The sequence below is a fragment of the Gavialis gangeticus genome, unplaced genomic scaffold (genome assembly GCF_001723915.1).
Source record: "Gavialis gangeticus isolate Ggan-Ray unplaced genomic scaffold, GavGan_comp1, whole genome shotgun sequence".
Lineage (NCBI taxonomy): Eukaryota > Metazoa > Chordata > Crocodylia > Gavialidae > Gavialis > Gavialis gangeticus.
The window spans coordinates 517,306-528,075 of record NW_017729013.1 but is presented as its reverse complement, the minus strand read 5'-3'; the positions used below and the strand labels follow the sequence as shown (position 1 = coordinate 528,075).

The 10,770-nt window shown below is 41.2% G+C and overlaps 1 protein-coding gene across 1 annotated transcript in view; it reads left to right on the top strand.

Annotated features, from left to right (window-relative positions):
- VKORC1L1 (vitamin K epoxide reductase complex subunit 1 like 1) overlaps window positions 1-10,379 on the top strand; it is a 34,142-nt gene extending 23,763 nt beyond the window's left edge. Inside the window, exons 2-3 of the mRNA XM_019511356.1 lie at window positions 5,421-5,530; window positions 6,219-10,379. Of these exons, the coding sequence (XP_019366901.1) occupies window positions 5,421-5,530; window positions 6,219-6,445 (337 nt within the window). The 3' untranslated portion in view covers window positions 6,446-10,379. The remainder of the gene's footprint in view (window positions 1-5,420; window positions 5,531-6,218) is intronic.
- Window positions 10,380-10,770: the final 391 nt, after the last annotated feature.

Genomic DNA, 10,770 nt, shown 5'->3' with positions numbered 1-10,770 from the left:
TTTTTTTTTTTTCAATCGGGCAATGAGTTGAAGTCCCACCTACATGACCTTTGAGTCCCACCGGTTGAGAAACACTGGATTTAGATGACCTCCTGCGGTCCCTTCCAAGCCTCGCTTTCTGTGATGCTATTTTCTTTGATAACAGATTTATAAGGTAAACTGAAAGGAACATTATGCAGCAGGCTACACTGCTGCACTTTGCCATTTCATACGCAGAAGCCTTAGATTCAATTTGTGTATCTTTCCCTTGCTGTGGGGGCAGTGGCAAGGGGAAATGGAAGAAGCCAATCTCTGTTTAGTCAGCTGTCTAGATGGAAAAGGTTGGAATTTTAAGCATTTGGTAATTAACTATCAAGAGGAGGAAGAATGCTAGAACAGCATCATGAAGAAATGCTAGACATGGATGATTGAAGAATGGGGTTTGGGGGTAGCTTCTCATGCCTTTCACTTTACTGCATTAGTTATAAACCAGTTTTTCAACTTTGGACATGCATGGGACAATTCTGTGACTTTCAAGGTAGAGAAACTAGGAGCAAAGTTTGTTTTTAAGCTCATTTGCATTTTGGATGCTTGCGGTATGTGTGACTTGCTAAATGGTTTGGCAGGTTATTAGAGCCCTAGTGTAAAGGAGTGTGGCTTTACAACCACAGTTCTGGAAAATTCAGCTGAGGCTTGATGACAGGATAGGGTCCTGTGTACTCTGTGTCAGTATCTTTTGGTATTTTAAAGTAGCCTTGGGATCTGTAAGAGCAAACCGCTTATGAAGTTATATGCAGTAGATAGACACTACTCCTGTGTTCTTTTGGAGGCCATCTCTTTTTTTTTGTGTAGGTTTTTTTGTTTTGCATTCATAACTCATCAGCAATCCCTTGCAGTTGAGGATGATCGTCATTCGTGATAGTCTTATCTGTAGGTCCGAAGATGGCTGACAAGGCCAATCCGGGATCGACAGATTCTGTTGCAACTCGGGCATGTTTCTGTGTGGGGTGGGTGGCTCTGATTCTTTGTTCAGTCCACGACGTGCTGTTTCTGCCATTCTCATTTTTCCATCGCCTGTTGTCATCGTGAGGCTTCGAAGTACTGACCCTTCCTCCATTTGGGGTGGTCCTGGGCGATAGTCTCTTATGAGTTGATGTCAGTGTTGCATTTTTTCAAGTTGGCTTTGAGGAGTTCTTTGAAATGCTTTTTCTGCCCTCCTTCTGAGCACTGATTTACAAATACAGCTTGCTTCTGGAGTCTAACATCCAGATGACATGGCCAGTCCAGCAAGTTGTTGTTGAAAGATCATTGTCTTGTTGCTCGTGGTGTTTGCTTGTGAGAGGATGCTAATGTTGGTGCATCTGTCTTCCCACTGGATTTGAAGGATCTTCTGCAGGCAGCATTGATGGTATTTCAGCAACTTGAGGTGTCTCCTGTACATTGTCCATGTCTCAGCTCCGTACAGTAAGTTGGGGATTGTGACTGCTTGATTAAACCATGAGCTTTGTTTTCAATCTGACATTGCGATCTTTGAACACCCACTTCCTCAGGCATCCAAAGACTGTGCTTGTGTGTTTGAGGTGATGTTGGATTTCTTTGTCAATGTTGGCCTTTTGCAAGAGATGGCTACCGAGGCATGGAAAATACTCGGTGTTCTCTAAAGTCTCACCATAAATCTGAATTACCGGAGCTGGGGATTGCTTGTTGATGGGGGACCTTAGTCTTTTGAATGTTAAGCATCAGTCCCATTTTCTTGTATGCCTCAGCAAAGATGTTGACGATTGCTTCATGGTCTGCTTCAGAGTGAGCGCACACTACAGCATAATCAGCATACTGGAGCTTGATGATTGAGGTTGGGGTTTTCTTGGTTTTGGCTCGGAATCAGCTGAGATGAAACAGGTTACCATCCATCTGGTAGTCTAGCTCCACTCCGACTGGAAGCTTGTTGGTGGTCAGATGTAGCAGTAAGGAATATCAAGAAGAGTGTTGGAACAACAATGCAACCTTGATCGGCTCCTGTCTTCACCTCAAAGAGATCTGCAACAGATCCGTTTCAGAGAAGAGCCGTTCATACTGTCAGGGAGCAAGCAAAGACTGGTAACACAATTTGGTGGGCATCTGTACCTCAGAAGGATCCTCTACAGCGCTTCTTGGGTGACCAGAGTCACAGGCCTTTGAGGTAAAAGAAGGCCATGTAGAGAGGTTAATGTTGTTTTTGGCACTTTTTTTATAGCTGTTGAGCAGTGACGGTCATGTCGGTTGTGCCTCTTGAGCCCGAAATCCATACTGAGATTCTGGGAAGACCTCTACAGCAAACGGAAGGAGATGGTTCAGGAGGGTTCTTGTATAATGATCTTTCCTGTTGTGGACAGCAAGGCGATCCCTCTGACTTCCCGAGTCAGACCTGTTTCCTTTCTTGAAGATTGTCATAATCATGGTGTCGCTGAGGCCAGCTGGGATTTCCTCGTTTCAGAACCTGAGGATGAGGGCATGGAGCTGTGACGTAAGTTCGTCTCCCACCTGCTTGGAGATTTCGGCAGGTATTTCATCTGCTCCAGATGTCCTGTCATTTTTTATCTGCTTGATGGCTTTCCTGACCGTGTCAAGGGTTGGAGGGATTCTGAGATCATCTCTTGACTGGGTGTTGCAGGATGGAATTGGGAACACTCTCATCAACAACAGTTTTGATTTGAAAAGGTCTTCAAAATGCTCCTTTTAGCAGGTGTTGATGGTTCTCCTTCATCCTTGGGTCTTAAGGGGGTTGGGTTCCTGAGTACTTGGACTGTAAGTGGTTTTGGTGGTACTGAAGAAACCGCTCATATTGTGGATGCTATTAAGACATTGAATCTCCTTTGCTTTGTCTTCCCACCATCTGTTCTTCATATTGTGGGCCCTCCTTTGGGCCTCTGCCTTGGCTTTTTGGAGATGCAGTTTCTTTTGCTTGGAGTTGGTGTTGTTCTGCCAAGCACAAAAGGCCTTGTGCTTTTGGTTGATCAACTCTTGGATCTCTTGGCCATTTTTGTCAAACCAGTCTTGGTGTTTCCTGGTACAGAATTCGACAGCAGGCGCTATTGATGGTGGACTCGATGGCATCCCAAGCGCAGCCGCCATTCTTTCGTTGTCGATTTGGAATTCGCCAGTTTTTCACTGAGGTGCCGGTGGAAGAGGTCTCACTTGATTGGGTCCTTAAGTCCTTCAACAGTGACGTTCTGTCAGCATTGCTTGTGGTGCAGCCGTCATTTGGGAGCCAGTCCAAGTAACATAACGGCTCAGATGAGTGGATGAGTTGGTGATCTTCGTAATTACGGCGGTGATATTCATAGCTATGTAGTAGCTGGTGGCCTAGCCGTAATGCATTGGGTAGTGATATCACTCGTGTGTGGCTCCTCTCCTTTTTTCGCCCCATGGAAGAAAGATGTATAGCTGAACATAGTGTGTTAATTTTTCTGTTTGTTTTCTTAAATATACCAGTACATATTGCTCTGTATTAGTTAGTGGAGGCAAGGTCAAAGAAATGGGCGTTGAACACCAGGTAGAGAGTGATAAGGTTTGAGGTGGTTCCTCATTCTTTGGGGTGTCCATTTCACAATCCTGGACCAGCCCCCATGAAATGTCAGTCTCAGCTGCTGCTGATGGCGTATTGTGCTATCAATATAAACGGGGTTGGAGGGGGAGAGGCAGGAGAGAAGAATTCCAGCTGTACTCCAAAAAGCACTTTCATACATATTGGGGCAGTATTTGACCAGCTTCTTGCGGGACAGTGCCACGGTTCACAAGATGACTTAACCGTTCCCACAGAGAAACTGCCCATACATAAAAATACACATCCCAAATCTAACTGGAATCCTAAACATTTTGGCGCAAGAGCGTGCTTGTGTTTCAGACCTTATAACACTGAAAGAAACTGCTTTTTCTTTGGCTACTGGCATCTCCGATTGATTGATTTATAGCTAAGGACATGGAATAAGGAAGAAGGTTAGAATAGTCTGAAACTTAGCAGCTTTAAGGGCATCAGCTATTACAACAGCAAGATATTTAACAGTTGCAAGCTGAAAATGCTTCTACCACCCTGACCTTTTTACAGTTGTACAGATTGCTAAAGGGGGTGAGTACGTGGCAGTGTTTTCAGATCGGTTGTTTGTGACAGCCGTATTCAGTTAAAGCTTTAGACCAGACCTCTTAAATTTAATTTAATACTTATTTGAAATGTGATTGGGAAGTCTTTGTTCCAACAAGATCCTTCTGAACTTTAATGGGACTTTATAAGAGAAGAGGGATTTGCAGCACTTCCAAAATGGCAATTCACATTCTTGATAGATGGGGAAAACTAACGTGGCTTTACTGTTTTTTGGTTTTTTTCAGGTTATCTGCTTTCTAGCAATTGGTGTGTAATCTCCAGTGTGGTGGGGGAGGAGGAAGCGGGAAAGTGCATAATAGTTGAATTAATGAACACACTTTCTTGATGGGGGCTGATTTATTTTAACTCTTGCTCAGCCTCTTGAGGATGTTTTGTAAATGTTGATCAAGGGGCCTTAGCAGCCTGTAAAGTGTTTTGGCGATAAAGGGCAAAATGGAACCATTGGCACTGAGACAGTGCGAGGAGGCTGGGCTATAATCATACAAGTATACTACACAAGTGGTATGAAATTTCAACTAAAGTATATCAGCAGAGTGCTCCCTCCCTTCCTCAGCCAATGAACTCCCCTACTTAAACAGTCTTGGTGGCTAAAATGCATCTCCCATAGAGGCTTTTGCTGGGCCAGCGCTGTATGTTGGGACTGTTCCTACGTCACACCTTTGACCGACATAGTCTGTAATGTACATATAGCTGGCAGCTTAAGAAGACTTTAGTTTGATGTTTGAATGAAATACTGATACCTAATTTTTAACAGTAATCTTGCAAATGCTGTTCTGCCATTAGAGCTGCTTTTGAAATTGGTCAGTTCACCGTTCATCTCGTCGGGAGGGCCTCTTCTGTTTGCTGCTCTTAAAAACATTCTGCTTGAGAGGTGGAACAGTTTGTTCTTAGCTAAAATACACAATTGCTGATTAAAAAAATCACACGGATAAAAGTTGTAGCCTGCCCAGTTTTTGAGATGATAAATTAGTGTCTCATTCACTCCAGCACGGAACCTTTTGCTAGTTATCCTCAGTGAAAGAAATGTTTTATGTTTGGCAAACTAGTAACTTCTAGGGGGGGACTTCATACCCAGTTACGGGCTATTATGCATTTCTTCTGGGAATCCTTGTTTTGCTGTACTGAACCAGAATGTCCAGCAGGAATGCATAGGACATCTTTTTTATCTAGCAAGTGCAGACTTTAGTTGTTAAGGAGCAAACTAAACTGCGTATTGGGAAAGCTCTGTGCTGACAAACTGCAATTTGGGGTGTGAAAAAGCAGGTGTTCAAATATGAGATTATTGGTTTTCGTTATCTTGCAGATGGGGTCGAGGATTTGGTCTGTTGGGTTCCATCTTTGGAAAGGACAGTGCAATAAATCAGCCAAACAGTGTCTATGGACTTTTATTTTATATACTACAGTTGTTACTTGGTAAGTATCTACTTTGATTATACCCTAAAGTGCATGAGATGGTGCCACTTTGTGTTAGCAAAACATGGCAGCAGTAAACCTGAAAGAAAGCTAAGCTTGCACTGGTTCAGATTCGTTTAATGCCAGTGTGGTGATTCAGCTACATGCATAGCCAAGAGTTACCTTTCTCGCTTTTAGCACTCTGGCTATTCCATTGACTGTGTAAGCATTGGGAACAGTGGCTGCATTTGGGCTTTCACTTATTCTCTTCTAAGATTGGGTTACTCTCTACAAAGGAGAAAATCAAAACTGGATTTGTGAGAGCTACGTAGTATACTATGGCTAACAAGCAAACAAGTAGGTGAGATTTAATTGTGTGACTAGTGAAACAGGCCAGTTGATCTAATTGAACCCTATAATATGCTATAAAACCATTGAGATGATTGTTCATTGACTTTAATCGGCTCGACCTTTCAGGTATACTCACGATGGTGGAAATCCTGTATGCATGCCTTATCAAAAGAGGACTATCCATGCACAGCTTTGTCAGCCAGCTTGGACTTGTGTGGCATTTTAAAAAGAGCTGTATTGTTAATACAAGCTTTCCAAGTGGAATGGAGTTAAGTTAGGATCCTTCTCCAGTTTGTCTGTTCTTGACTATGCAATGAGGGCATTAAAATAGCAATAGTAACTTTTTCTCTCGTTTCAGGTATGACAGCAAGTGCAGTAGCAGCTCTAATCCTCATGACATCCTCCATAGTGTCTGTAGTAGGGTCTTTATACTTGGCATACATTCTGTACTTCGTGCTGAAGGAATTTTGCATTGTCTGCGTCATCACATATTTGCTGAACTTCATTCTCTTTATCATCAACTACAAACGACTAGTTTACTTGAATGAGGCCTGGAAACGGCAGCTCCAACCTAAACAGGAATAACACTTGTTTGAACTTTTGACTGACAGTCTGAAGACCTGACTTCCATTAAGTTTATTTTGCAGTAATTTTTTTATTCATATCAGACACTTCCCCCTCCCCACCACAGAATCATAACTGAGTTTTTTAATTACTGTAAATTGGAAGGGGCCCTAGATAATTTCTGTGCTAATCTTCAATTTAAAGATGGTTGCAAAACATGAAAGCTCAAATACAATCAAAGACAAGCTTTAACTTTACTTTGAGGAAGTTTCTTAGCCACAAAATGTAGATTTTCCACCCCCTCCACTTGTAAAGTGGGTTACACTTGGTAGAAGACTATCCTTTGTGTATAAATTCAGTTTCAGATATAACAAGATGTGATCATGACACTTAAATATTCTAGAATAGAGGTACTGTATTTAATGTTGCCATGTTTACAGTATGTGCATTATTACATTTTTAGCTGATGGACTTGACACACACATTTGACTAGAACAATTGTACTGTAAATAAAACTAGAAATATTGGAACCATCCCTGCAGAACTGTCATTGTACAGTCAGGTTTGTTAGCATAGCAACTTGGAGAATATTCAACCTTATAGTTGATTGGAATAATGGAAGGATTAAGCCAATGTAGAAAACATCTTACGAGAAATGCTAGTAGTAGTGAGTGCAGCAACAGAAGTGGACGTTCAGTTTTCTGTTCCCTTTTTTGGTCCCCATTAACGAAAATGGAGTTGTGATGGCTATTATGCGTGCTCTGTAATAACCTGCCGTTGGATATTAATGCAAGGGGGTGGGAGGGGTGAGATGCTGAAATTGGAGGGAACTCTTAAAATGGTTGAATTTTTATTCTGATCTGCATTTTAGTTCTGAACAGGTGTTAAAGCCAAACAGTGTTACCAATATTCATCTGGCATTATGCTGAGAGCTGCATAATGAAATTGCAATTTGTAGTGGACTCGTGACCTACTGGATTAGCCAGGTAGTACACTGAACAAGCAGACACTTGGGTGATCTTGTCCAGGATCTTTGGTCGGTGCTATATTTAGAAATGAACTTTAGGACTGACACGTATTGCCCTTCTAAGGGGCCTTATCTGTAAAGCGGGGTAAGTAGGTAAATGTGCTCTTGAGAATGAAATGGCTCTTTCATTGCTCTTTCAAAAACGAAACAAAACACACACATTTTAATTTTTTAAACTGCAAATCTAAACCGACGCAAACAATCTCAAAAGATGTTTCTACACTTGCTGTCCTAGAATGGAATGATAAAAGTGCCTTCTGTCTTAAAATATTAAACCAAATAGTTTGTGTGTTAAACTTGGCAGGCAGAAGTGTCCTTGCTTTTTAAAAAAAGAAAAAAAGAAAAAAAAGAACTAAAACCTCCCACAAACCTTATGGTACGCGAAAGAATATTTAGCGGTCTATTTTAGCCCTTAGACTGAGAAGTGGTAGCAATATTATTGGTTCCTGTTCACTTAAGTTGATGTGTTACAATGTTGGGGGAAGTAATCTGATTTTTTTTTTAAACTGCAAATTAAGTTAAAAATGCTGAAATTTCTAACTTTATCTCCAAGACCTGGAGATTGGGGTTCTAGTAAAATTAATGTTGTGCTTTTGCTGCCCTCATGTCAAACAGCTTCTATATCTGAACAATTTAAACGCCCGATTCCTTCTTTAAGAGATTTGGGTCAATCCAAGTTTACTTTACGGGACACTTTTGTATGTAGAACTGCAAACGTGGATTATAAACACTAAGAAGCTGGAAAAGGCGATAAATGTGGCGTGAAACTTACGGTTTTAATAGCGACAGTAGAAATCTGGGATAAATTCACGCAGAACTTAAAACTACTACTGAGTTAACTTTCTATGCAGGATGTAGGTGGAAATTCCTTGTGTACAGAGCTCTGTGGTATGAGTAACGTCTCTTGCTGATAACACTAAAAAGCAAAAACCTTGTCCCTCTTGTCTAACAATTCTGAGTGACTGTTTATTAAATGTGTTTAGTATTGACCAGAGTACAGTTAAAGCTTGTCTTGATGTTAAGTTCTCTCTCAAATGCCTTGAACTTTGATGTGAGGGGATGTGAACAATGTTAAATTGGGTCCCTTGAGGCTTTACCCTCTCTGTGCTTGAGCCTGGGGGTAGGACCACTGTCTAATGTATTGTACAGATTTATTTTGATACATTCCTATGATCTACTATAGTAAGGCATCTTTTCATCCAGGGAAGAGGTGAACATGTGCTGCCTGAAATGGTTAGTCACAGTGCTAATATCTCAGAAAAAGCAGCAGTGGAGACAAGTATAATCAATGATTATTTGGTCTGATTCCAGGCTTAATTAAAAAAAAAAAAAATGACTGAAAGTATAGGTGTTGACTAACTTCACTGTGTCTTTGTGCTTGTCTGTGTGGGCATAGCCTGTTACTTCGAAGTTTGTTTAGCAAAATAGTCTAGGGCCAGATTTTCGAAAGTCGCACCTGTAGCTTACGTGCGCACGTGTAGGGAACCAAATGCAAATTGGGTTTGGTCTCCGGAAACTTGCAGCTAGAAATCTCGTGCCTGCTTTTGCAAATCTGACCCTAAATTGTAAACCCTCTCTTTTGTCTTGTGCGTCTCTCTGTGTTACTTTATATTTCAGACCAGAATGGGAGCGACTTTTGCAAGAAATGACCCCTCTTCTTGTTTCCCTTTTGTGCTAGAGAATATGCATTTTGTGTGAACAAAGGGCAAAGTAATTAGGTTAGTGGTAGAAATTTGGACCCTTTTGCTTCCAGTACTTGACCTCTCTCCTCACTGCTGTCAGTGTAGAAATGGCAGTTTTCTACCGGTAAAACAGCTCAGGTTAATTAGCAATGTGCCAGAAATCATACTGCTTCATGTAGGCCCACTCCAAGCAGAAGGAGCATGTCATGCCAAATGTACTACGGGGTGCTAATTTGACCTTTTGTGAAAACCTTGGGGTATAATAAAGGCTGAATGCCAGTAAAGAGCATCCTGTCCTGGGGGGAGTGGGAAGGGGCCTGGATCTGAACTGTGGCTTCAGCACTTGTGAAGCTTTAAATGAAAAGCTTTGTTTCCAAAGCACGCAGAAAAAGGTCCAAAATTTGGACTCCTGCCACTTCAAGTTTTGAGGTGAGGAGTGGTTCTAATAAGGGAGAGAGTCAAATCCCAGACTTGTTTAGGAAATGAAAATTCCTACGAACTTCTTACTGTAAGATATTTGCTACTCTGAGGCCAGTGAAACATTCCCCACCTTAGATATGGGAGGTGAGAAACTTCCATGTGCTGTCGTACTCGTCTTCTGCTGTAGAGTCTCTGATAAGGTCTTGATTGGTCAAAAAAAAAGGCTGGTTAGGTGCTTCAGGCAGCACTTGTGGCTCTTAATTTGTATGGACTAAACAAGTACAAATCTGATAAAAACTTCAGTTCAGCCAATGTTGTTTAAATATGACCTAGACAAAACTGGTCCAGAAAAGGTGAAGTATTCTGTTACTGTAAACCTGTGTTAAGCATGGCCTAAATATTAGGTGTTCGTTCTGTATAGTATGTTCCATCATATTTATTACTAGTGCTTTCAACTCCAGAGTAAACATCCATTTTAAAGTGGAGTCCTTGGGCAGATGTTCCTTTTATCCATACAGGGTGAGAATTCTACATCCAAGGTTTAGGAAACAATTTTGCTAACAGGTAAAGACCAATGTAAATATGTAAGAATGTTTATTTGTTGCACATAACTTTTTGGTATAAAAAAATAAATGTAGAAATTACCTGTGGACGTCTTGCTGCGATCATTCTTACGCTGCAGTAGTGCAGTTCAAAGAGCTTGAATGAACCCAATCAGAGGCCTTTTTGGACTCAGTCTGAGCCTTAGAAACTGTTTTTAAAACCTGTTCTGTAATCTTGTTTCTAGAAATGTACTAAGTTGCGATATATATTTTTTTTTTCTTTTTCTTTTCAAAAGAAAAATGTACGTTAGGAGTAGATGGGTTGAAGCACTGAGTCCCCAGAGATACTAATTCATACGGTTTCTGCAGCTTCATTGTGTATTGCTGAATGTTGTGTGCACCTGGGTGTATAAAGGTGGAGCAGCATTGACCTGAGGCTTTACTGTTTTTACAATTCTTCAAGCAACATGCAAAAATGTTCCTAGCCATGTTACTTTGATCACTTCCTGCTTTTCTTAGGCTTTTAGACCTGCTTTAACTCCACTCTGACAACGTCACAGTATTTTTAACATGCTGAATGTTTTCTTTTTTGGTTAAAATTGCACTGAGCTGCTAAGAACTTAAGCAGGAACTAAGACTCTCCTTGAAAATGCGTGCTTACCATACAAATGGATA